General features: G+C 65.2%; 3 protein-coding genes across 6 annotated transcripts; all 3 read left to right on the top strand.

The window, feature by feature from the left end:
- The first annotated feature begins 379 nt into the window (after positions 1-379).
- On the top strand, positions 380-11,030 carry TBC1D10A (TBC1 domain family member 10A). Its single transcript, XM_040607116.1, has 9 exons — positions 380-654; positions 3,505-3,604; positions 6,616-6,723; positions 7,070-7,176; positions 7,838-7,952; positions 8,219-8,284; positions 8,641-8,830; positions 9,267-9,421; positions 9,649-11,030. The coding sequence occupies exons 1-9, from the start codon at positions 449-451 to the stop codon at positions 10,039-10,041; spliced, it is 1,440 nt and encodes a 479-aa protein (XP_040463050.1). The 5' UTR covers positions 380-448; the 3' UTR covers positions 10,042-11,030.
- A 594-nt stretch (positions 11,031-11,624) lies between these two features.
- CASTOR1 (cytosolic arginine sensor for mTORC1 subunit 1) lies at positions 11,625-17,347 on the top strand. 3 transcript variants are annotated; one of them, XM_040607083.1, is made up of 9 exons: positions 11,625-11,790; positions 11,927-11,997; positions 14,483-14,676; positions 14,843-14,975; positions 15,208-15,331; positions 15,973-16,086; positions 16,172-16,254; positions 16,387-16,477; positions 16,564-17,347. In XM_040607083.1, exons 1-9 carry the CDS (start codon positions 11,678-11,680, stop codon positions 17,024-17,026), a joined length of 1,386 nt encoding a protein of 461 aa, XP_040463017.1. In that variant the 5' UTR covers positions 11,625-11,677; the 3' UTR covers positions 17,027-17,347. The 3 variants fall into 3 exon arrangements, with proteins under 3 accessions (XP_040463017.1, XP_040462999.1, XP_040463007.1); XM_040607065.1 differs by having other exon boundaries at positions 16,387-16,481; XM_040607073.1 differs by having other exon boundaries at positions 15,945-16,086; positions 16,387-16,481.
- A 93-nt stretch (positions 17,348-17,440) lies between these two features.
- OSM (oncostatin M) lies at positions 17,441-23,302 on the top strand. Of its 2 annotated transcripts, XM_040607105.1 has the most exons (4): positions 17,441-18,952; positions 21,176-21,312; positions 21,458-21,673; positions 21,782-23,302. In XM_040607105.1, exons 1-4 carry the CDS (start codon positions 18,649-18,651, stop codon positions 21,920-21,922), a joined length of 798 nt encoding a protein of 265 aa, XP_040463039.1. In that variant the 5' UTR covers positions 17,441-18,648; the 3' UTR covers positions 21,923-23,302. The 2 variants fall into 2 exon arrangements, with proteins under 2 accessions (XP_040463039.1, XP_040463033.1); XM_040607099.1 differs by having other exon boundaries at positions 21,458-23,302.
- Positions 23,303-24,392: the final 1,090 nt, after the last annotated feature.

Genomic DNA, 24,392 nt, shown 5'->3' with positions numbered 1-24,392 from the left:
AGCCCCTTTTACCAGCCTGGCAGGACCCTGGGAATACCGAGGGATAAAACGTCTGTGTTACTGTGTTATGGAGGGACCCCGGGCTGCAGCACAGCCATCGCCCTGGGGAGACTGGTCCTAGCGCCCCCATCCCCGTGCTGCCCCACTATGGGCGCTTCCAGCCGGGCCGGCGGGGTCCCGCTCTGGGCTCAGCGCGGCCCAGGCGCTGCCCCAGCGCTCACTGCCGGGGGGCGGGGCCAAAGCCCTGACGGACAGCTCCCTCCCGCCCTCTTGACCAGTCCTCTCCCGAGGCGGGCGGTCCCCGTCCCCACCCGTGCAGCTGGTTGGCCGAAGGCCCCCTCCCGCCCAATGGCGGCGCGGCGTGGGGGCGTGTCCCGCTGGGGGGGCGTGGCCGCCGCCGTGGCCGCGGCATGGAGGAGCGGCCGCGCCGCCGCTGAGCCGCGCCGCCATGGCCAAGAGCCGCGGGGGCGGCGGGCCCGGCTCGCCCGGCAGCCGCCACCAGGGCCTGGCCGGCACCCGCGAGAGCCTGGCCGAGCCGGGCGGCGACGAGCTCAGCTCGCTCGGGTCCGACTCGGAGGTTAACGGTGGCGGCCCCGAGGAGCGGCGCGTCGATAAGTTCGGCTTCATCGTGGGCAGCCGCAGCGCCGAGGGGCCGTGAGTGGGGCCGGGGCCGGGGGAGCCGCGCCGCCTGGGGGAGCCGCGCCCGGCCCAGCCGAGGCCGCCGCTGGCCCCGAGCGCCCCCGCAGGGCCGGGCTGCGGGCCGCTGGGCCGGGCCGGTAGCGGCTCTTCCCGTGCCGGGCGGGTGGGGATCGCCCGCCGCTCGGGGCCTTCGGCAGCGGTGGAGAAGGGCGGCAGCTGCCCCCGGGGCGGCCCGCGGGCGGCCGAGGCTCCGGGGGGCTCCGAGGCCGCTACCGCAGCGGCGGGGGGAGCCCATGTCCCGGCAGAGGCCGCTCGGGGTGTCCCGCTTCCCCCCGGCGGCCCAGGCCCTGGCCAGGCCCGTGCGCGGTGAGCGCTCCGAGCCGGCCCCGCGCCCCCCGGGAGGGCCGGCAGCGGGGGGATGGCGGGAGCTGCCGGCAGCGCCCGGGCCTCCCGCCGGGGTCAGTGTCTGGTTACCCCGCGCTCCGAGCGCCGCATTCCGGCGTATTTTTGGCCGCTGTCAAACCGGAGAGGCCGAGCCACCGTTCGGCGGCGTGCCAGGGCCACCGGCGCCGGTGGCGAGGAGGTGCTGGGCCCCGGGCTGGTGCTGGCACCCAGGAATGCGCTCAGGGCTGCCGGCGAGCTGGTTCGGCAGCATGTTTGGTGTTTGCCTTCTTGGCCGCGGCTTCGCAGCAACGCCCAGAGAAGCACGGGACAATGGCGGTGCTGGGCCGGTGCTGGCAGGGGGCTCCCTGGTGGTTTGCACACCTGCGTGCTGTGGTGTCGGTTGGGCTCCGTGCCTCAGTTTCCCCATCTGCAACGAGCAAAGCACTCATCCCTCCTAACCTACGGGCATTACTCGGCCAGTCTGCAGGGAGAGGAGGCACCGCGGGTTGGATTGCTGGTGCTGGGCAAGGTGCATTGCTCGGGGTGATAAACCCTGTCCCTGCCCACCAGGCTGGCAGCTCAGCACCGTAGGAGTTGGGTGGCTTCTCCTGCCTGGGGTGCTGCACCCCATCCTGGCCACCTGCGGTGTGTTTGGGATGTTTCCTGTATCCCTGGGTGCCTGGGGTGGATGTCACTGTCCCTGGGGTCCAGCAGGCAGCAGCTCCCCTGGCTGGAGCTCCTGGCACTGGAGGCGAGTGGCTGCTCCTGGGGGTGCCAACAGCGTGGTGACTGGGTGGGCACTGGGGACTGAGCCTTCCTCCCACGCCCTGCAGATGTGCTGGGGCCAAATCCTGCTCTCCTCCAGGCCTTTTATCTGGTTTCTGTCTGTCCAGGAATAAACAGGAGTACGTGGCCTTCCGCCGTGGATGGCAGAGTTGGGGTCCTTCTAGCTGGAAGGGTTTGGGGAAGCATAGGGAGAGCAAGTGGGGTGTCCCAGCATCTGCAGAGGGTCTGGGGGCATCAGGAAGTGCTGAGCTGTGGTCGCCCACAGTGTGGATGCAAAGGAGCGCCTTCCCTGCATAGGGCATCACCGCCTCCCGGCCTGGCGTGCCCTCACCTCGTCCTCCCCGCCTTGGCCATCTGAAATGCCTCTGGTCCTTGCTCTGTGCCCGCTGCCAAGCAGCCATCAGCTGGTAACAGCTTCCAGTCTGGGCTGGCTGGGCTCCAGCAGGCCCACAGCCAGCTCCTGGATCCAGCGTCCAGCGCTCCCAAGCTTCCCACGCCTCGGAGAGCCCCAGCTCCTCCGGCAGCCCAGGCTCCCCGGCTCGGGGCCAGCGCGCTCTCCATCCCCGTGCCGGGCTGTGCTGCTGGCCGTGCCCAGCCCGTGCTGGGGAGGGTGGGGTGGCCCCACCAAGCAAAGTGGATCCCTTTGGAGCGGGTTTGCTCTGAAACAATCGCTCTTGGCCCTGCTGACCCGCTGTGGTGGGTGGGAGCCGGCGGGGAAGGGCTGGGCAGGGAGCGGGGCAGTGCTGCCAGCTGGATGTGGCCCTGGGCGCGCTGTGCTGCTTGCCTTCCGGCTCCCCACGCAGAGAGGTCTGGGAGGAGGCAGGGCCTGGTGTCCTGCAGCGGGGCTGGGCGCTTGGCGTCTCCCTGGGGGATGCTCAGCACCCAGACCACTGTCGGGTCCTTGGAAACGATCTGGCTGCTCCTGGGATGCCGAAAGCCAGGAAGGCGTCAAGCCTGCTGGAGTTGGCCTTCTTTACTGATGTCCCGAAGGAGCATCTGCTCTCCCTGGGATGTCTGTGCCCAGGGCCTGGCCAAGCTGTTTGTCACCCCGTGTCCTCACTGACAAAAGGCGGAGGGACCCAGGGGGTTTCTGCAGTGCCGGCTTCCCCCTCGTTGGCTTTGGCGTTGCGGCAACATCAGGGTTAAATTGGATTCCCTGGCTAGGCTGAGCTTGCTGGAAAACACTCCCCTCCCTCCTGGGGGACCCTCAGCCGGGCTCAATGCCGGGGCTGGAGCAGCGCCAGGCTTTTGCACGACGGGCCGTGCGGATGACACGATGCTTATGGCCCCGGCTTTTTCAGTCTGCAGCCAGCCCCCGCAGGGTGGATTGGACCTTGCTTAGCTCAGCTATCGCCTCCGGATGTCCTCCCCGGTTCCTCACCTTCTTGCCATGCCCTTCTCTCTGGGCATAGCTCCCCAGGGATGCTGAGGCATGCAGTCGGTGCAGCGCAGGCTGCTCCCAAGAGGTTTTGAACTGCTGAGGAGCTGGGGCTGCGCTGGCGCAGTGATTTCATGGGTGGTGAGCGCTTCCGGCAGCACCGAGCAGCTGCTGAAACACCGGCGCGCTCGAGTGTGTCCTGGCCAGGCTCTGTGCCTGCTGGGGGGCACCCAGGGTGCCGAGAGGATGGGGGGGACTCTGCGCTGCAGGGAGGGCTTGGCACCGTGCTGACCGGCCTCTTCCCTCCCGTCCCGCAGGCTGGAGGAGGTGCCTTTGGAGGTGCTGCGGCAGCGGGAGTCCAAATGGCTGGATATGCTCAACAACTGGGACAAGTGGATGGCCAAAAAACACAAGAAGGTAAGGGGCAGCATTGTCCCCTGGGGCTGCCCCCGGGACAGCTGTGCAGGCGAGAGGAAGCAGCAGGGAGGGACAGCCAGGTGCAGCCGTGTCCCTTTGAGGCTTTGGGGCAGCCTGCGTGTCACTAGGTCCCCACAGACAGACGCGTTGCCTCTGGAGGATGCTGTTGGTTTGAATGGGCTGTTCTTTCCCTGTGACGCTTCTCATGGTGGGAGGGAAGCTGGAGCTTGTGGGGGGCTGAGCTTGCAGTCCCCGAGCCAGCCTGCTCCTGCCCCCGTCTGTTCCCCGCCGGGCTGGAGCCTTCCTAGGGCTGCTTTGGCTGTCTGCAGGCAGCCATGGGAATTGTTCAGTCATGGAAACTTCTGTTCTGAGCATCTTGTAGACCAAAAAAAGCTTTGGGTAGGAAATGTTTGAGCCTGATGTGCGTGATGCTGGGGTCCCCAGGAGATTCATGGTGGTGTGTGTGCTGGGTGGCTCCATGGCTCGGTCTGTTGGTGCTCCCTGACCTCCTGAGCCTGTGGATGAGGCAGGGATGGGATGCAGCAAGTCCCAGGTTGCTGCTGTGTCTGCTGGAAGCAGTGAGGTTGCTGGGACAAACCAGCAGTGCCAGAGAGTGGCCGAAGGGCTGCTGCCTCCTTCCTGCTTCGCTGGCAGAGCCTCCTGGCACCGCTCTGTGCACTGTGCTCCTGGAGCGCTGTCCCTGCTCAGTGCCTGGTGAATGATGCAGGAATCCCTCATCTCTTTCCTGGCCGCTTGCAAAGGATTTGGGAGAGCTTTTCAGGCCGCGGCAGGCGGGTGCTTTGTTCTGCAGGCAGTTTCCGCTGCTCTCCAGCCGTGCCGCAGCCTGGCCTCCGGGCTCGGGTGAATGCTCCGGCAGGCGTACGTCTGGCAGAGGAGCTCCCTCGTGCTTGGGCTGAGCTCCTGGGGGTCTCCGTGGGGCTGATGTGCTGTCTAGTCCATCCTGCAGCAAAAATCTATGCCCAGAGCCTCTGAGGTCTGATCTGGAGAGCTGCTCTGTGCTTGGAGCCCTGGGGCTGCTCAGGGAAGAGTGCCAGGCCTGGCTGCGGATGCTGCCGACAGCCCCTGCTCTGGCTGCTTTGGTACAGGGCCATGCCGCGTGGCTCGGGCCCTGCTGCTTCCGAAGGAGCTCCCTGCGCCTCTGAAAAACCCCGGTACTTTTCTGGCTGCCTCACTGGGGTTGGCTAACGGCCCAGGGATCTCTTGGGCCAGCTCCTGCCGGGCTCGCTCACACCTGCACCGCTCCAGGATTCCGAAACGCTCCTTCCCTCGCCTGCCTGGCCCAGATCCCAGCGGAACCACAACCCCGCGTCCTTTGTGGCGCCAAGCTGTGCCAGTGCCACGTGCTGGTCCTTGCCCCTTCTAGCCAGACTGAGGGAGGGCAGACGCGTGGGCAGCTCCCCCTGCTCTGGGGGCAGGCAGCACTCCGACTGCTCTTTGCTTTCAGCATCCCTCAGCCCAGGCACGCTCCTGGTCCCTGGAAGGGCACGGTGGGATCCTGGGGGCCAGGTACCCCCAGTGTGGCAGTGATGGCAGGACCTTGCGTGGGGCTGAGGGATGAGATGCGCAGCTGCTTGGCCTTGGCTGCACTGAGCCTGGCCAGCTGGAGAGGCTGCCGAACCAAAACCCAGCAGCACAGCTTCCTTCCTGGCAGCTTAGCCAGCAGGAAGGGGACCGGCTTGAAAAGGGAGCCATCAGCAGTGGCAGAGCTGCCCGCAGCCGCCCTGGGCATCGCCCGCTGCGCTTCCTGCAGGCACAAAAGCCCTCTGGGGTCCAGGACAAACAAGCAGTGCTGCAGCAAGGGAGCAGCAAACCCTCCCGGGGACAGCGTTACCACCACGCTGGGCTGGGCTGCTTAGAAATGGAACTGCTTGTTACCAAGTTACACAAGCAAACGGGGAAAAGGAGCTCTGGGCAGGCAGGAGAAGCTCTTGGGAGCTGTCAGCCATGGCTCGCAGAGCCCTGGTGCATCTCCAGCAATTGGCATGTGCCACCTGAGCAGGGACGTGAAGCGCCGAGGCTGCGCTGAGCTTTTGCAGGGTTTTATGTGGGGTAACTGCTGAAAGCACCGGTCCCACGGGCCCCACCTTGCTGCATGCCCTGGCTGAGGACAGTGGGGAGATGGTGCTGCTTCCCTGGGCACTGGAGTGGGAGGGGGGGGTTGTCTCTGGTTTTGGCCCCTGCTGGGGTGCTGGCAACAGCAGAGTTGAGGTGGCTCAGCTCGCTGCCGAGGGGTAGGTACCAGCACTGCCCCACCTGGACTTTGGTCCTGGCTGGTGCCCTGCACCAAGGAAACTGGTGGCCGTCTGTGGGCAGTCGGTGGCCCTGGGGGCCTCGGGAGTCAGCCACATTGTGGAGCTGGGGCCAGTCCTGCCCTTTGCCCGGGATGAGCAGGCGGAAAGGCTGAGACACTCGGCACGCTGCACCTCCCGGCTCTCCATGGCCCCACTGGCAAGCAGGAGGGCTGGGCTGGGGGTCGGAGAGCCCTCCCCTGTGTCCCCAGTGCTTTCCACGGGCTGTGCGGGGTGGGGAGGGAGCCACTCGCTCCCCACTTTGGCTCCAGTGTTTGATTTTCCAGTTCTCGGCAGGATCCTGCTGTGAGGCAGAGCTGGGCTTGTTTGGAGCTGTTTGCAAGCCACAAAGCCTCGGCTGGGCTCCTGGCGGCCATCTGCAGCTCCCTCTCGCTGGTGCGGCTCTGGCTGCCATCCCAGCTGGCGTGTTAAGTGCTGGGCTGGGGAGAGGTGTGAGCAGGGTCTCTGGCTGCCTGTCCCCGTGCTGTCCTGTAGGTCTGTGTGACACCAGGTGCTGTCACGGGACACGTGGCTGGGCACACTGTCCCTGGGGGTGCAGGGGGACGTGCCCTTGTAACAGGGAGGCAGCAGGGGACCAGTCTGCGACTGCGGTGCTGGGCCTGGCTCCCATCTTGCGCCAGGGTCATTTTGATCCCCACCGCTCCATGATTTCCCCCGTAATGGCCATGTCTCTCCGCACAGATCCGGCTGCGGTGCCAGAAGGGGATCCCACCCTCTCTGCGGGGCCGTGCCTGGCAGTACCTCTCCGGGAGTAAGGTCAAGTTGGAGCAGAACATCGGCAAGTTTGATGTGAGTGCTGCTGAGGACCTTCCTACACTGCTGGGGTGGGGATGCTGGCGGAGGAGGACAGTGCTGGGATGGCTCCTGCTGCCTCCAGGGCTGGGGCGTCTGTTGGGGTCCCCGAAACTGCTTGTTCCCGCTGCGGGGGGTGGGTGGTTCAAGGGGGCTAGTGTCCCAGCAAGCATGGGCTGACCCATGACCTGGGGCTCATGTTTGAGGCAGAGGCGCAGGTCCAGCGCTGTGGCTGCTCTGCTGGCTCCCCTGGGCTTGCTGCGGGCCCTGGCCCCACATGCTGGAGAAGGGCCAGCACCGTGCCGGTTTGGGGTGCTGCTGACCCCAGCCCTCTCCTCCTCAGGAACTGGATCTCCTCACGGGAGACCCGAAGTGGCTGGATGTGATCGAGCGAGATCTCCATCGGCAGTTCCCCTTCCATGAGATGTTTGTCTCGCGCGGAGGCCACGGGTAAGTGGAGCTGCTGTGTGTCAGGTCCTCGGCAGCCACTAGTTCGGAGCAGCACTGCGGGGTGGGCACTGTCTATAGCAGCTCACGGAGCCGCAGTGTCCCCCACAGTGTCCCCCACGGTCCTTATACCCCCCAGCTTGCAGGGCATCCAGGCATGGACTAAAACCAGGATGGCTTCCCAGGAGCACAGTGTGTGGTTTGCAGCCCTCAGCACCAGCTCTGACACCCAGTGGGGTGGGAATTGCCATGTCAGGAGGGCAGAGCGAGGGACTGGCCAGCTGTGGCATCCATTTCACAGAGAAATGCTGTTCTCCACGTGTCGGGGAGCATCTGTGCCACTCTACTTGCAGCTGGGTCCCTGCCCAGCTACGGCTCACCCTGAGAGATGGTCATCTTCCTGCCTTGCCCCTTGGATCCGGGCAGGATGGGGCCTCCGTGGGTAGAGCTTCCCAGAGCAGAGCTGTGGTTATCGTGTCCTGTAGCCCTGGGTTTGTGAGGAAGAGGGATCCCAGCAGCGACTGACCCAAGCTCGGGTGGGAAGAGTGGTGGCTGGTAGCCAGATCACCATGTGATGCCCAGTGCTGATAGGGCCCATGGGGGAGGCTGCTGGGCCGTGTTCCTGCCCTCTCTCCACCTCTCCATCCCTGGGGTGTCTCTGCAGGCAGCAGGACCTGTTTCGGGTGCTGAAGGCATACACGCTGTACCGCCCAGAGGAAGGCTACTGCCAGGCCCAGGCCCCCATCGCTGCTGTCCTGCTCATGCACATGCCAGCCGAGGTATGGGCACGTGCCTGGGAGGGCAGGGAGAGCTAGTGGCCACAGAGCTGGAACCAGGGGGAGGTGTGGGTCTCTGGGGTGGACAGAGTGCTTGGCTCACGGCACCCATTTACCCCAGAGCTTGGCCGGTGCAGGGAGGTGTCCATTGTCCCAGGTATGCTCTGCCTCCTCCTGCCCACTCCCTTGGTCCCTGGGAGCGGGGTGGGGGCTGTAGGGATGTCCCCTGGGCACACCTGGGTGCTCACCCACTGTCCCTTGGCTTGCAGCAAGCGTTCTGGTGCCTGGTGCAGATCTGCGAGAAGTACCTCCCCGGCTACTACAGTGAGAAGCTGGTGAGTGAAGGGCCCGTGGTGTCTTTGGTGGCAGCAGGGACCTGTGATGTCTCCAGGCCGAAAGCTCTCAAGCTTTCCCAGCTTCTCACCCTGGAGAAAGAAGGAAGCTCAAGGAGATCCTGGGTGCTCCCATGGACTCCATGTTGTGCTGTGGCCCCAGGAGCATCCCACAGTCAGAGATGGGGAACTAAATGTAGCTTTGCTGCCGGCATCTGTGGGGCACAGCTCTGCTCCTGTAGCCTGGTCTGAAGGGTGGGCTGCTGCTCCTCTGGGGCCAGGCACTGGGGAGCTGATCCCAGGGCTGGGCTGGGGTTAAGGTGCTCACTGACTGGGGCTCCTGACACTGTTACCTGCAGGAGGCCATTCAGCTGGATGGGCAGATCCTCTTCTCCCTGCTGCACAAGGTCTCACCAGTGGCCTACAAGCACCTGAGCAAGCAGAAGATCGATCCCATCCTATACATGACCGAGTGGTTCATGTGCGCCTTCTCCCGCACACTGCCCTGGAGCTCTGTCCTGCGTGTCTGGGACATGTTCTTCTGTGAAGGTAGAAGCTCCCCATTGTCCTCCTCTTCCTCCTGGGGTGACCAGCCATACCCTGGCTGCAGGGTACCCTCTCTCCTTCCTGCCCTCCCCAAGGGCTGGGGGTGGCTTTGTAAAATAAAGCGGGGGAAAATGGTTTTGTACGAAGGGGTAAGGCAAAGGATGGCACCCGGGGCCGCAGCAGGAGCGCTGCTGTGGCTGCTTCCCTGTGCCTGGCACGTGGGACCCATTGTAGAGCAGATTTGTGGCAGCCACGTGCCCGGGGTGCAGGCTGGGCTGTTTCACTGGAGTTTTGGGGGCACATCCATCCCAAATCCCCCGTCTTCCTGGTCCTGCTAGCAGTCAGGGCATGCATATTGTACCCTACAGCATCGGAGGGACATGGTGGCGGCGTCACTCTGTCCTGCTGGGTGCTGACTGCCTCACCTCTCCCTTTGCAGGGGTGAAGATCATCTTCCGAGTGGGCCTTGTGCTGCTCAAACACACCCTGGGCTCCTCGGACAAGCTCAAGTCCTGCCAGGGCCAGTATGAGACCATGGAGAGGCTGAGGGCCCTCAGCCCCAAGATCATGCAGGAAACCTTCCTGGTGCAGGAGGTGAGGTGCTGGGGAAGGTGCCGGGGCCCAGTGCTGCCCAGTTAGCCACCAGGCTGCTGGACTGGGCTGCCCCTGGTGCAGCATGTGGGCAGTTCCCAAAAGGCTTTGATTTGGGGTTGCCTCTGCCCTGGGGGGGTATCCCAGACCCTGCCCCAGTGCCTGGGGTGCAGAGCCACCCAGGATGGCACTGTCACTGACGGGAGATGCTGATGGCCCGTCCCTTGCAGGTCATCGAGCTGCCGGTGACGGAGCGTCAGATCGAGCGGGAGCACCTGATCCAGCTGAAGAAGTGGCGGGAGACGCACGGGGAGCTGCAGTGCAAGTCCCCCCCGCGCCTGCACGGCGCCAAGGCTATCAGCGAGGCCGAGCCCCCCACCCACAAGGCGCTGGAGCCCGTCCCCTCCATCGTCGTCTCCCCCGGGCCTGCCCCTGTGCCCAAGGCCCGCAAGAGCAAGGAGAAGAGCCGAGAAAAGGGCCCGGCCAGCCCTGCCAACGGCCCTGGGGCCGAGGGCAACGGGGCCCCCGGCTCGGCCCGGGAGCTGCTGCAGCCGCAGGTCTCCCCCCACCACCAGTCCAAGGAGAGCCTGAGCTCCCGGGAGAGCGAGGACACGTACTTGTAGGGCCAGCGCGGTGCTGGGTCCGCACCCCGGGCAGCCGGGCTCAGCTGGGCTGCGCACGGACCCGGGCTCGAGGACGCTGATGGGGGCTATGTGGGGACCCGTGGCACCCGGTGCTGGGGGCTCTGCGCTGCAGGGATGGGGACGGGGGGGCTGGTGTGGCTGCATGGGGACACCATGGTCCCCGCGTGCAGGGATGCCTGCTCGGGGCAGGCTCAAAGCTGGGGGGCATTCACAGGAGCTTGGCCAGACGTGACCAGAGGAGACCCCTTTGGTCTGCGCTGGGTGCCCACCCCGGCAGGGTGCTGGCACCACGAGCGGTGGGAGCCCTGGCAGGGGGTGGCTGAGCCACCTGAACTCCCCTCCCCACAGCCGGAGGGGCCAGGCTGCCCCTCGGGCCCTTCTCCCTGTCCCAGAGCCCCTCGACCCATGGCCCCCAGGGTCCCTCCCATAGCCCCCACCCTTCTGCCCACCCGGGCAGACCCAGACCCAGTTCCCGAGCACTCGCGCCTGGCGCAGGGGGACTGGGGGTACGCGAGGAGCTGGGAGGACCCCTTTCCCCCCCTCCTCTTTATGTAGTGAGGATATATCAAGCTGTAGCCCTATATATAGTACCAAATTTACCTACTCACTGAGCCTATTTATTATTCGTCCGTGGCAGTAACCGTTGCAGGACAGGGACGGAGGTTGGGAGCTGGAGGCAGCAGGATTTGATGCCAGACCATGGGGCTAAAGCCCCCCATCCCCATCCCTGGGCTCCCCACGGCTCGGGGGGAGCATTTGCCCTGTCGGGGCTCTCCCCACCACTGCCACCCACCCCGAGACCCCAGCAGAGGTGAGACAGGGTGGGTGAGCGGCCAGGTGCTCCCTGGTTGCAGGGTCCCCTCTCTCCCCCCTGCCCTCCCCAAGGGCCGGGGGTGGCTTTGTAAAATAAAGCAGGGAAAAAACGGTTTTGTACAAAGGGGTAAATAAAGCAGGATTGTGTAAAGGCACAGCGCCTGCGGCTGCCACCGTGTCTTGTCACCCTTCTGCACTGCGGGGTAAGGGGTGGCATGGGACAGGGGGTGGCACCTCCTCCTGCTGCACCGGCTTTGTGGGGGGCACCCTGGTCTGTACCCCGTCTCCCCTGGGTGCCCCGGCCGTGGGGGGCAGGTGCTGGGGAGGGTCCTGGGAAGGGACCTGCTGCTGTCACCACTCTGTCACTGGCTCGGTGGAGCCACTAAGGGTGGGACCGCTGAGACCCTGGGTCGGGCACCGCGGGGCCGGTGTGGGGCATCCCTTAGGCTCCGAGCCGGGGCCGGTGCGGGGCACCTCGGGGCTCCGGACCGGGACCGGGGCCGGTGCGGGCGTCCCCGGGGCTGCGGATCGGGCCGGTGCGGAGGACCGTGGGGTGCCGGGCTGGGGCCGGTGCGGACGTGCCGGGGCTCCGGATTGGGCGGGCGCGGGCGTCCCCGGGGCTGCGGGCCGGGGCCGGTGCGGACATGCCGGGGCTCCGTGCTGGGGCGGCTCCGGGCACCCGGGGCTGCGTGCCGAGGCACCGGGGCGGGGCGGCCGGTTGCCCCTCCCGCGGGGCGGGGCGGGCCGGGGTCGCGCTCACAGCGGCGGCGGCGGCGGCGGGGCCCGGTGCGGTGCGGCCGCCATGGACCTGCACATCCTGGAGCACCGGGTGCGGGTGCTGAGCCTGGCCCGCCGCGGGCTCTGGCTCTACACGCACCCGCTGCTCAAGCTGCTCTTCCTGCCCCAGCGCTGCAGGTACCGGCCTTCCTCCCCATCCTCCTCCTCCTCCGGTGCCCGGCACCGCTCCAGCTTCACCCCCAGCCCCATCCCGGTGCCCGACCCCGGGAGGCGGCGGCGGCGTTGGGGTCGCCAGCACCGGTTTCTTCTTCAGGTGCAAGTTCTTCAGCCTGACGGAGACTCCCGAGGACTACACCATCATGCTGGACGAGGAGGGCTTCAAAGGTACGGTGTGGGGGGCTGCCGCCGTGCCCCGTGCCTCGCCGGGGGGGCCGGCACCGCAGGCACGAGTTGTGCACGTTCTCAGCCCAGTGTGCTGGGCCTGGGCCGCAGGGAGCGAGTCGTGGCTTGTAGCGCGGCGGCTTCGCTACGTGCCCATCCCCGGGGCTCCCGGCCGTGCAGCTCCCGTCCCCTCGGCGCCTGCGCTGGGGATGTACCAGCTTGCCCGGCCGAGGCTCTCCCGGCGTGGCTGCTTCACCCTTATAACCCCCTCGCAGGCAGAGCTGCATCTCCGCCAGCTCATGGGACCGGGCTGCGGAGCCCATGGGATGGTCTGCGGGGGGCCCGGCACCAGCCCAAAGCCTGGCTGCTCGGGGCAGGTCCCTCCTGGGGTGCTCACGGGTGGCACCCTGGCTCCCAGCCTGCACAGGGTGCTGCTGCCAGACCTCCTGCCATCCTTCCCTTGGCCGCTTCTGTCATTCCCTTGGCCGCTTTCATCTCTTGCCCCCGCCCGACGAGGGATGGGGCCAGCCGGTGCTTCGGCAGAGAGGGGCTGATTCTGCACCCCTTCCTGGGGGTGCTGCCTGGCAGCAGGGACCGGATTTTGGGGTGTCCTGGGGAGGTTTGAGACTTTCCAAGCTGGTTCCTCTCCCTGGGAGGTGTCATTCGGTGACGTCCCCGCTGCTGGAAACCTCACTCGCACTGTGCATCAGCCTCACCACCGGTCCTGCCGCGGTACCGGCCCAACGGGCTGTGCCGGAGGGTCCGGATCCTGTCCTGGCTTCCCACGCCCAAACCTTCCTGCTGAGGCCGCAGGAGCCGGCTGCAGCTTATCACCTTGGATGTGCCCCAAGGAGCAAGGGTCAGCGCTCCGGCCACGGGGCACTCGCCAGCCGGATCCAGCTCCCACCTCCCTGCCCGGCCCTTTGCTCTGGGAAGGGGCTGTGGGGCCAGGCTCTCCCCTCCCAGCACCAGAGCCGTTCCCCATGTATTGTTTTATTTTGGGGCCTGTGGACAAATATTCCTCAATCCCGAGGGGAGGGCGGGAAGTGCTGAACAATGGTCCTGTGAGCTGGCGGCCCCGCTGTGCAGTGTGTACCCCCCTCCCTCCCCAGGGCTGGGGGGCTGCCAGCATCCCCCTGCTGCAGGGCCAGGGAGAGGACCCCGAGGCAGAGGAGACCTGCACCCCATCTCTTTCCTTAGGGATCCGGATTAAGCCCTGGGGTGTGTGGCATGGGGAGGACAGGGTCCCCCCGATGTGTTCACAGCCTCACCCAGGGTGGTGTTGAAAAGCGATTAGGCAGTGAGCGCTGGGACGGGTCCCCATGTCCCTGTGTCCTGTCCCCCCCCCCCCCCCAGTCCCAAAGCTCAGCCCTGGGCCGGAGCCGAGGCTGTTCTGGCGCTTCCTGCACAGGAACAGGCGCTGGAAACACCCGCCGAGGGCCTGGATCCGGCCCTGCTCCCGCCCTGCCCCAGCCACGGTTCGGGAGCAGGGTGCAGATCCCGTCCCTCGATGGGGTCCCCACCACCGTGCCCGATCCTCCCTGGGGTGACCTCCCCCCTGCCCCTGGGGTGATGAGTTTGCCTTCTCAGCTCGGCTGGGACACCGTGTACCCACCCAAGAGCTGGGTGCTTGTGCGGGGCTGTCTCCTACGGGTGCTGCCTCCCACCTTTGCCAGGTGGGGGGAGCGGTTTGGAGACCCTCTTGGGTGCCCAGCCCACCCTGTCCCTTCCAGGGAGTGCTGTGGGGTGGGGAAGGAGTTCTGGGGGGGAGGGTTGCCTGGATGAGTCCTGGGCACCCTGGCAGCACCAGCCCCTCTCCCGGCACAGGAGGGGACCAGCCAGCACACGGCCTCCCGGCCAACAAAAGCAGCTTTTTGGGAGGCAGCCCTGGCCCCCCGCCAGCCTGGGCTCAGCCCTTCCCTGCTGGGCTTGCACAGGGTGCTGGCCACCCCCAGGACGGTGGGGTGGCCCTCGCTTTATCCCCTCCGGTGCTCCGTGTTCCCCCCCTGCCTGAGCATCCCTGGTGCTGGGGGCTCCTGGGGGGCAGGGAACGAGCTGCGCAGCCCCAGGGCCCTGGCGGTGCTGGTTTTGGGGTACGGTGTACCCTGACACCCCCTCACACCCAGCCCGGGGTGCTGGCGTGGGGAGGAGAGCTGTGTCCTGGGCCTGGGGGGGGTCATAGCCTTGGCCCCCCATATCCCCACAGCCAAATTCTGATGCTGTCTCAGCGCATGCGTGGAGCGGCTGAGCTCTGTCTGGCTCGTTCCATTCGTGGATGGGACCAGTCTGCACTCCCAAACCAGCATCTCCAGCCCTGCACCTGGGGTTGATCCTGTCCTGGCTCTGCCGGGCCAGCTCAGCTCCCGAGGGACAGTGTGCCACGCGGTGCCCGAGCTGGCGCAAGCTCTGCGGCACGACGGGGCGTGTGGCACTGGCTGTGCCGAGCCCCAGCGAGCCTCGTGTCCCCATCTCCCCTTATCCCTCACAGAGCTGCCGCCCTCCGAGTTCATGCAGGTGGCGGATTCGACGTGGCTGGTGCTCAGCGTTGTCTCCAACGGCCGGGCACCGTCCGGCTGCCAGGCCACCGGTGTCACTAAGATTGCCAGGTCGGTCATCGCGCCGTTGGCTGAGCACCATGTCTCAGTGCTGATGCTCTCCACCTACCAGACCGACTTCATCCTGGTGAGCGCTGGGCGGCGACAGGGACGGTGGTGCCTGGTCCCACTGGGGTACCGGCTCCGGCGGAGCTGGGTGAGAACCCCACTGCCCCCAGATGGGGGGGTGGGGGGTGGGGGCTGTGGGGCGGGGGGGGTGTGTGTGCCAGCCCTGATCCTGCACCCCTGGCCAGGTGCGGGAGCGGGACCTGCCAGTGGTGATCCACACGCTGGCAGGGGAGTTTGACATCTACAAGGAGGAGAGCGGTGAGTGCGTCCCCGTCACCTGTGACGATGTGAGCAACGGCTTCCTCAAGCCCAAGCCAGGTGAGCGATGCTGGGTCCCGTGTCCCCCAGGGCCACCCCATCCCTAAGGTCACCCGGTCCCCACCGAGGTGCTCCAGCTCCCACCGCTGGTACCCGCATCCTTGGGGACTCCCAGGGCCACCCCTCTGCACCCTGAGGGATAACGGGCTGTGGCTGCGGTGGCCACAGGGTGGCACTGCGGTACTGTCCCCAGGCTGTCCCCACACTTGACGAGTGGCTCTCTCTCTGCCAGCTGCCAGCCCCACGCTGCACCCCGTGCAGAGCCCCCAGACCCGCTTCTGTGTCATGGCCGTGGCCCCCGACACGCTGCCTGCCATCGCCACCATGCTTATCGATGTCCTCTTCTACTCCCACAGGTGGGTCCCAGGGATGGGGACTTAGTAGTGGCCCCTCGTCCGGTGCCACCTGAACTGCAGTGACATGTCTCCCCCTTGCTCCCAGGGGCTTTTCAAGCTCTGGGTGTATTTTGCAAACTGATTTTGCCCTGCCGAGCACGCTGTGGGTCCCGCTGCCACCATGGGAGGCGGGAGACTGAGGTGACCCGGGGGACGAGCCCTCCATTGCAGCAAAGCCTGGGAAGGGGGGACTGCAGAACAGGAGAGGGTGGGTTTCGAAAGGCTGGTGGGAATGGCATCTAGGGAGAGGGGATGCTCCTGGCCAAGGACCTCCTGCGTCCCCCAGGATGGGGTCCCTTCTGGTGGGACCCTCCTGCTCTGCAGGCACTGCAGCATTTTGAGGATGCCCCAAAACCTGGTGTCACCCCTGTCCTGACTGTGGCCAGCACCTGCTGCCCCTGACCTGGTGGCTGTGCTAGTCACAGACCCTGCAGGTATCAGCTGCTCCTGGCCCTCCCTCTCCTCCCCCCAGCCGCCAGCTCACCCTGCAGCATCCCAACACGATGCTCAAAAACACCCAGTGCCACCACCAAGCCCTTCTCCCAGTTCTGGGAGTCACGACCCCTCCCTGCAGCTCTTTCCCCATGCACCCTGCTCTGCAGCCCCCCAAGGGAAGCTGGCACCGGCAGCCAGGACCTCGACTCCATCACCTTCTTCTCCTTCTCCCTCATCGAGGGCTACATCTCCATCGTGATGGACGCCGAAACCCAGAAGCGGTAGGTGCCATCCCTAGGGCTGTCCATCCCTGGGGCTGCGGGCTCAAGGAGGGAGGGGGGTTACACTCACCCTGCCCCCCCCCAGGTTCCCCAGCGACCTGCTGCTGACCAGCTCGACAGGGGAGCTGTGGCGGATGGTGCGGATCGGCGGGCAGCCCCTCGGCTTCGGTGAGTGTGGCCATGGTGGCTCTGTGTGTGTCCCCTCTGTGCCACCACCATCTGTCCTCCCCTACCCGGGGGGTGCTTCCAGGTGACGCTCTCCCTGTGTGTCCCCATGGCTGTGCCCCCTTGCCTCCCCAGACGAGTGTGGCATCGTGGCGCAGATCGCCGAGCCGCTGGCCGCCGCTGACATATCAGCGTATTACATCAGCACCTTCAACTTCGATCATGCCTTGGTGAGCCGCTGCCCTTCCCCGGGGACCCGCCACGGTGGAGTGTCCCCCCGGGGCTGACACCCCCTCTGTCCCCCCCTGGCAGGTCCCTGAGGAGGGCATCGCTGAGGTCATCCAGCTGCTGCAGCAGCGTCAGGAGAGCAGCAGATAGTGGCTGGCTGTCCCCATGCCGGCTGGCCCAGCACGGTGGCACGGCGGGACTCCCCTTCCCCCCACTCCCGACTCCCCCCTCTATTCTTTATTTTTTAATTTTAAGGCTCCCCCTGGTGCGGGGCAGAGCCGGGTGCAGCGTCACTCCCTGCCTGCTGGGGACATGGTGGCTTCAGGGACCTGGTGGCCTTGTGGCAGTGGGACAGTGTCCTGTGGGAGGGGAGAGCATTCCCCACCGTGCCACCCCACAGGCGAGGCCAAAGGGCCACCATCCTCTGTCTCCAGTCCTGCCTGCGCAGGGGTGGGGGGCTCGGGAGGAGAGTGGGTGTCCCTGGGGACCTGCTGGAGGAGGGGATGTGCTAGAGAGCAGTGATGTGCCACTGTGGTGTTGGGGGTGACAGCCCAGGGCTGGCAGGATGTGTCCCCACACCCTGTGTGTCCCCCCGTGGGTGAGGTCCCCTTGGGTGCGGGGTGGCTGTGATGCTCTGGGGCACCCCTGGACCAGCCCTGTGGAGGGGTGAAAGCATCCCCGGAGCTGGGCTTCCCCCTGGCACCCCAAAAATCTCCAAGGTGGGGGCAGCTGTGGTCCCTCCAGGGTGGCCCCCTGCCCCTGCCTGGGCTGTCGCCTATTGCTGGGGGACAAGAGTGAACCCCCAGTTCCTCCCAAGCTGTATTTTCACATAGGATTTTTATTGACTTATTAAAAGCTATTATTTTTATTTCCATGTAGCCCCGTGGGGAGGGGCCCAGAGATGGTCCCCAGCATGGTGGCACTGGGTGGGATGGGAGCGGCTGGGATGTGGCATTCCCAGTGTCCCTGCTGTAAGGTGACCGGAATGCGGCCAGCTCACCTGCCATGTATTTTGGGTGGAAAAAAGGGGCAAAGGCTGGACCCCCCCGCAAGTTACTGGCTGTGGGGAAACTGAGGCGCTGGGGGTCCCACTCCCCCATTTCTGCCCTGTCCCTGCCCCATGCTTGGCTGCCTTTTGTGGTCTGGGGGGGAAACTGACACACAAAGGGCTGAACTTGACCCCAGCCCTGGGGATGCCCCTGCCATGCCCTCACCGCATCCCCCCATCCTCTCCCCTTGCCGGCAGCATGGCACCTCCTGGCTAAGCGGGGTGCACGGGGTGGTGGATGTCCCCTCTTTGGGAGGGCTGTGACCCCTTTAGAGGCTGGGGCCATGTGGGTGGCCCCCCCAGCCCCTGGGTGCCCCGGGGGTCCATGCCTGGTCAATGAGCGAGATAGCGTGAGCGTGGTGGAAACCTCCTCAGTGCCTTTTCCCGCAGTGTGGGCAGCTCGGTGGGGCTGGGGCCAGCGCTGCTCCCATCCTGACCGCCACAGCCAGCCCCCCGCCTTCCCACACACCAAGCGGGAGCGTGCCCAGGTCCTGGCTGGGTCCTCCCCACGTCAGCTCCCACACACTTGCAAGCCGTCAGGTTCCTGCAACCTCTCTGGGCGCTTTCTTTCCTGTCTTGCTCTCTCGTCCAGAGTCATGAGACACCGGTGACGTGCGCCCAAGCGATGAAGAAATTGCAGCCGGCCCATGCGGTCACTGCCACTATTTTTGTCCCTGTTGGGTATTGCACAGTCGCCACCCGCTTTCCTCCAGTGGGGTGGCCACCACGGTGGCCTCCTCGGGACCCTGTGCAGATCCCTGGGAGGTGGCGGTGCCATGTGGAGGGGCTAGGGCTGCCTGCGGCCGTGGAGGGTCTGAGGGTGGGGGTGTTCTGCCCCTGTAGTCCTGACAGCCCACCCAGGGTGCTTGGGGTCCCACCATGGCACCACTCCTGCAGTCAGAGAGGGAGGGATGGGTTAATGGAAGGGTGGATGGACAGGTGGATGCATGGATGGATGGATGGGCAGTGGGGGGGTGCATGGATGGACAAGTGGATGGGCAGACAGTTGGATGGATGGATGGTTGGTTGGTTCGTTGTGTGGGTGATAGCTGGATAGATGGGTTGATGGACAGGTGGAGGGATGGATGGGTGGATGGGCAGATGGGTAGGTAGATGGAGGGATGGACAGGTGGACATATGGACAGATAGCTAACAGACTGTCTAGACAGGTGGATGGACAAACTACTTCCAACAGATCGGCAGAGAGGAGGTCCTTGTGGTTTCTCCACCCCTCCAGGACTGCTCTGGGCACAGCCCTGCCCACCCTGGCCCCACCACACCCAGCCCAGCCATCACCTCTGCCAGAGGACACCCGGAGGAGGAAGGAGGAGGAGGAGGCAGTTGGTGGAGGAAGCAGCGCCGGCCCCTCTGTGGCAGCAGGGAGTCACCTAATTTGGGGAAAAGAAAACATTTCTTCTTCTGGAAGTGAGTCATGGCTGCGCTCTTCTGCCCCAGAGATGTTATGTCTGGGTCGTCCCTCTGTGCTAGTGGCAAACCCTCTGAATGTGCAAATTTGGTGTGGGGTGGCTCGCACCAGCAATTTTTGATGGTCACCAAAATCAACCAGACTGCAATACATCTCAGAAAGCTGGTAAAACGTATTTGGTTTTATGGGATGGAAAAAGCCCCCGTTGGTGCCAGGCTCCATCCGCTGGGAAAGGGGAGCTGAGGGGTGGCAAAGAGGTTTGTACTGGGTGCTGCCAGCAGCACTGGGGTGGTGCAGGACCCGTGGCAATGCCAGCAGGGGCTGTGCAAGCCGGGCTCTCCCATGGCGGTATTGCATAAGCCTGACGCAGCAGCAAGGGCAGCGTTGCCTGCACCGCTGCCTGCACCAGGCTTCCGCTGCCCGCAGCCCCTGCACCCTTGGGCAACACCCAGCGCCCTGCGCGGGCCCGGGCACGGCCACTGGGCACCGGGCAACTGCCCTTCCTCCCCGGAGGTACCCATGGGTGCTGCCGGGCAGAGGGGCTGAGCCGTGCTGCCCTGCGTCCCCCACTGGTTCAGCACCCGAATTCATCACCCAGAAGGGTGGGTGGGTGGGTGCCAGCAGGTGGATGGGCAGACAGAGCATCCTCCAGAGCATCATCCAGACTGAGTGCTGGGGCTGGGCGCAGTCCCCAGCTGTGCCGGGATGCTCTGTACTTCCCGAGCTTCCGCCTCCCTCCTTCCCGGGACAGATTTTCAGCTCACACAGGTGAACTCGGGATGCAAAGCCCCTATGATGGGACACAGGTGTCCCCCCATGGCTGACATCCCTGTCCACGGATACCAGCTCTGCTACTGCCTCTGTCACTGCCCTCTTTTGCATTTGGGTTTCGGGACAGCTGAGGCTGTTTTCGGTTCAACCAGCCCTTTGGGTGCCAAGCAGTGAAACCAGGGTGACTCAAAGCCGCCCTTTTCCAAGAAGCCAGGTCATGGAGGTCCAGCGGCACCGGCGCGGCCAGATCTGGGATGAGCCGTGGGACCGCGGGCTCCCAGGGCTGGACCCACCAGGACTCCCTCGAGGAACTGAATCGAAGAACAACCCCATGGGCTGGCCAGCATCATTTCCTCCCGCTGGGGCAGCTCATCCCGCTCATTGGCCCCAGGGCACAGCTTCGCTTCTTGCTGGCTTTCCGTTGAGTCTGGGTGCCTCCTTCGGAGGTGGGGGCGAAAGGGTGCACTTTAAAAGCCCAGCTTCCCCATCGCCGAGCAGTTAAGGAAGTTGCTTGTGCGCCCAGCGCTGAAGCACCCTGCCCCGGCCATGCGGTGCGACCGGCGGCCCTTGGGTGTACTGGCAGGTAGGTGGCCGCCGGCATCCCACAACTACCCTCTTGCTCGTGCGTTGGCCGCACCGCGCCGCTGGGAGCCGTGGGATGGAGCATGGCAGCAGGGCCCACATGGGGGTTGACTCAGCGTGCCGTGGCAGATGTTGTCGCTGAGGCTGTCCCCCCCCTCTCCGTGCCATGGCGGTGTCACCTCTGAAAGGCACTGGCAGAGGATGGGGACATTCCTTGAGGCTGTGGCACGTGGGACAGGGAGTGCCAGGGATGAGCACCCCACGGGTGCTCTCTTCCTCCCCAGGGGAAGAGGGATGCTGGGAGGGGGTGAGTAGGAGGGGGCATGCTTTGGGGTTGGTTCGGGGACTGATGGAAGAGGGTCAGGGCTCAGCCTGCTTTGACCCTGCAAGAACAGCTTGGTCAGATGCTTGGTGCAGGTCCGGCGCCACATCCATAGCCGCCACCAGCACAGGGCTGGGACAGCATCCAGCCTGAGCTGAGGGGCTGGATCTGGGACTGTCACCGCTGTGCCCTCCTTTGCGGTGGCCCATGCTGACAGGGGGAGCTGCTAGGTCAACCCCCGTGGCTGGGCTGCCCTCCCTGGCTGCTCCATGGCATCCTCCTCCTCCTCCTCCTCCTCCTTGCCAGGTCCCCAGCAAGCTTTTGGCAAAGGGGCTGGCTTGTCCCTGTGGCAGGACTGGGGACTTTGGCACAGGGGACACGTGCCCAGCACATGCCGTTCTTGCCTCCAGTCCTGATGCCAGGGTGATGGAGCTGTCACTATGGCAGGGGGCTGGTGAGCTTGTGCCATTCCGGAGCAGAGAAGTGGCTGCCTCCCTGCATCCAGCAATGCCCCAATGTCCCCCATCTCCCTCCTCTTCCTCCCCAGCTGTCACCAAAGGGCTCTTCATCCTCTGGGCAGTACCAAGCCAGGGGGGACGGCCCCTGCAGCCCCCCACCCTGCAGCAGATCCAGGCACTGGTGAGGCACATGGCCGAGGATGCACAGGAGCTTTTCACCTTCTACGTGAGTCTCCTTCCTCGGGGTGAGGGGTTGCTCCTGTTCCCTCCGTGGGGGGACACAGGGCTGGGGGTGGTGGGGGTGGAAAGGGGTGGTGTCCCTGTGCTGCTCCTGTCCCATGTCTCTGACCTTTCCCCCCATCCCTGGGCAGGAGAAGGACCAGCACCTGGCCATCAACAATCTCTGCCGCACCAAGCGCCCTCCCGAGTGGCTGAGGGGACCGGTGCCGGGGCCCAGGGGGCTGCAGAGGCTGCGGGGCACCATGACCCGCATGGCCCAGGCGCTGCAGGACATCACCCGACACCAGCGTGACCTCAACCCCCCTGATGCCGAAATCCTTCGCCGCTTGGCCAGCACCCACCTGAAGGTGCGAGGGCTCCTCAGCAACCTGGATGGGCTCTTCCCAGCCCGCAGCCCCCGGCCCAGTCCCCGGCCTCCACCCAGCCCCACAGCACCCACTAAAGTCTTCCGACAGAAGCTGGAGGGATGCCGGATCCTCTGGAGCTATGCCCGCTTCATGGCCAAGCTCAATGCCCAGCTGGAGGCCAGGAGTCGTCGAGCGCAGCGGGAGAAGCGGAGATGGCAGCGGGGCCCGTGGCTGCCCGCACGCTCCTAGTACAGCCCCGCCGTCACCAGAGTGGTCCTCGTCCCTGTCTCCATCTCCATCCCATCAGCATCTCCATCTCCATCCCCATCTCCACCCCATCTCTGTCCTTGGGTTGGAGACTCGCCGGCTGGCCAGGATGGACCACGGAGACCCTCTGAGCTTGCACGGGTGAGGTCACAAGCGCACTCGAAGTGTGTCCCATCACTTCGGCTTGCCGTGGGGACCAGGCTGTCCTCATGCCACCACTTGGCTGCAGGACAGCCCCACCATGCTCCTGCCAGCTCCCCCACCTCCTGCCCCACATCCTGGTAGCCCCGGTGCCACGGAGAGCAGTGCACTCAGGTGTCCCCCGGGTGCCCAGCGCTGCGGGATGGAGCCGTCCCTTGTCACCAAGCCCTGCTGGATTTTCCAGTGATTCAATGGGTCCGGTGACCCAGCCTGACTAAGAGCCGCTCACCCAGCACCCGCTGCGCTGCCGGCAGGGTGCGGCCCGGCCCACGGAGAGCACTGCTGGCACCCGCAAGTGTCACCAGCTTTGTCACCCCCTGCCTGCCTGTCCCTGCCTGCCCTACACTGGGTTTGCTGGCCCCAGAGCGCATCTGGGAGCAGCATCCTGTGAGCTCGGTGTCCCCGTGAGCTTAGTGTCCCCACGAGCTCGGTGTCCCCATAAGCTCAGTGTCCGCATAAGCTTGGTGTGCCTACCAGCTTGGTGTCCCTACACACTCACTGTCCTCGTGTGCTTGGTGTCCCTATAAGCTCAGTGTCCCCACAAACCCAATGTCCCTGTGCTCATCCTACACGCTCAGTGTCCTCAAGCCCTCAGCATCTCTGTGTTCGTTCCTGTGCTCCAGCGTCCACCTGTGCTTGGTGTCCCTACGCTTGTCCCTGTGCTCATTCAGGCACACCTGGTGACCCCATGCTCTTGGTGTCCCCATGCTCTCAGCACCCCCGTGTCCTCAGGGATCCCACACTCATCCCTCTGTGCTCAGTGTCCCTGTACCCTCGGTGTCCCCCACATCCCCGAGCCCCTCGGGCCGTGCCACCGCAGCCCTGCCGGGCAGGGGCTCAGCTCTGGCCACCACACTGTGATGGTGGGTGGTGGCACCCACCCCCTCCCCACTAATTTATACATTAATATTTGTGTGGTTATTGTATTTATTGAATCTTGGGGTTAATTTAATAAGTCCCTGCAGTGGGAAGTAGTATTTAACGACATGTTTTTAATATATAAATATCTATTTTTATGATAACTTTTTTGTATCATGTTAAACTATGAATGTAACGAGGTTTTATTTATGAATATCAATATTTTTTGGTACTGTGAGAAGGGCAGTGCCCACCGTGGACTCGTGGGCCCCCCATATTTTTGTATAATGGCAGAAGGAAATAAAGTGCTGACCTCGGCCCACGGGCCGCTGAGCGGTGGTGTCCCTGTGTCCCTGTTTCCAGTGTCCGTGGGCAGAGAGGGGCTGTGCGCTGGTGGCCAGGCTGTGCTCGTTGTCCTCGCCAAGGCACATGTCACGGCATGGGACGGGACCTGGCCTGGTGTGGCACACAGTGTGGCATGGCATGTGGCACGTGGCATGGCACAGAATGTAGCACAGCACAGTGGCACATGGTGGGACGTGACGCATGGCACGGCACAGGACATGGCACGGCACAGGACATGGCACACCAGTGTAGCACATGGCGCAGCCGTGGCTCATGGCATGCAACATGGCATCCCATGGCACCACCAGGCACGTGCCATGCTGTGGTGTGGCACAACACCACCAGGCACCACATGCCACATGTCACACAACCCCGTGTGGCCAGCCACCTGGCACAGCCACCAGCACAGGCCAGGCCATCGCTGCAGCCAAGCCAAAGCGCCACATCCTTGCCGCCTGGCTGGGGCCACCGTGGGGACCCGGCCACCCTGCTGCCACTGGTCCCGCTGAGTCAAAAATCCTAAGACCTGGTCATGTGGCACCAGGGAGTCACTTGTTCCCCACCGTGTGCCGGTGCCCGCCGGGCTGCCTGGCACTGCCACTGGCACCGCTGCCTGAGTCAGTCGTGGGGAGCATCGCTGCCGGGACGGCCACTGCCGCGCTGGCACCCGCTGCCATTTGGGAACAGTTGGGGTGGGGACGATGTCACCATGAAGAAGCCCGGGCCGGCTTGCTGTGCTGTGGGTGACCGTGCCACTGCCTACCGGCTGCTGTCCCCTGCCAAGCCACCCACCCGGCTCGGAAGAGGAGGCAGCTTGCATGGGCTGCGGAGGGGAGGGCACAGGTACGTGACACCCCCCACCCCCGGGACTGGTGTGGAGGGGTGGGGGGACCCCTAACCAGGGGATGCACCCTGGGCTGAGTGTCACCATAGGGATGCTGGAAGCCCCTGTGTCCCTGTGGGGCCAGGCTCCCTCCTTGCAGGGCCACCCAGGGGGAACCCCACTGCCCACCCCATGCTTCTGCCCCCGGGAAAAGCCACCCCATGG

This window comes from Falco naumanni, chromosome 1 (assembly GCF_017639655.2).
Source record: "Falco naumanni isolate bFalNau1 chromosome 1, bFalNau1.pat, whole genome shotgun sequence".
Lineage (NCBI taxonomy): Eukaryota > Metazoa > Chordata > Aves > Falconiformes > Falconidae > Falco > Falco naumanni.
The sequence above is the reverse complement of the archived record's forward strand: the minus strand, read 5'-3'. Positions and strand labels throughout refer to the sequence as shown.

Bases quoted from the DNA above. Each gene is read 5' to 3' on its own strand.
- TBC1D10A (XM_040607116.1), top strand. From the start codon at position 449: ATGGCCAAGAGCCGCGGGGGCGGCGGGCCCGGCTCGCCCGGCAGCCGC. The intron at 8,285-8,640 runs GTGAGTGAAGGG...TGTTACCTGCAG, and splicing joins GCTACTACAGTGAGAAGCTG to GAGGCCATTCAGCTGGATGG. The intron at 9,422-9,648 runs GTGAGGTGCTGG...CGTCCCTTGCAG, and splicing joins AAACCTTCCTGGTGCAGGAG to GTCATCGAGCTGCCGGTGAC.
- CASTOR1 (XM_040607083.1), top strand. From the start codon at position 11,678: ATGGACCTGCACATCCTGGAGCACCGGGTGCGGGTGCTGAGCCTGGCC. The intron at 11,998-14,482 runs GTACGGTGTGGG...TATCCCTCACAG, and splicing joins GGACGAGGAGGGCTTCAAAG to AGCTGCCGCCCTCCGAGTTC. The intron at 14,677-14,842 runs GTGAGCGCTGGG...ACCCCTGGCCAG, and splicing joins ACCAGACCGACTTCATCCTG to GTGCGGGAGCGGGACCTGCC.
- OSM (XM_040607099.1), top strand. From the start codon at position 18,649: ATGGACAGGTGGACATATGGACAGATAGCTAACAGACTGTCTAGACAG. The intron at 18,953-21,175 runs GTGAGTCATGGC...CTTCCTCCCCAG, and splicing joins AAACATTTCTTCTTCTGGAA to CTGTCACCAAAGGGCTCTTC. The intron at 21,313-21,457 runs GTGAGTCTCCTT...ATCCCTGGGCAG, and splicing joins AGGAGCTTTTCACCTTCTAC to GAGAAGGACCAGCACCTGGC.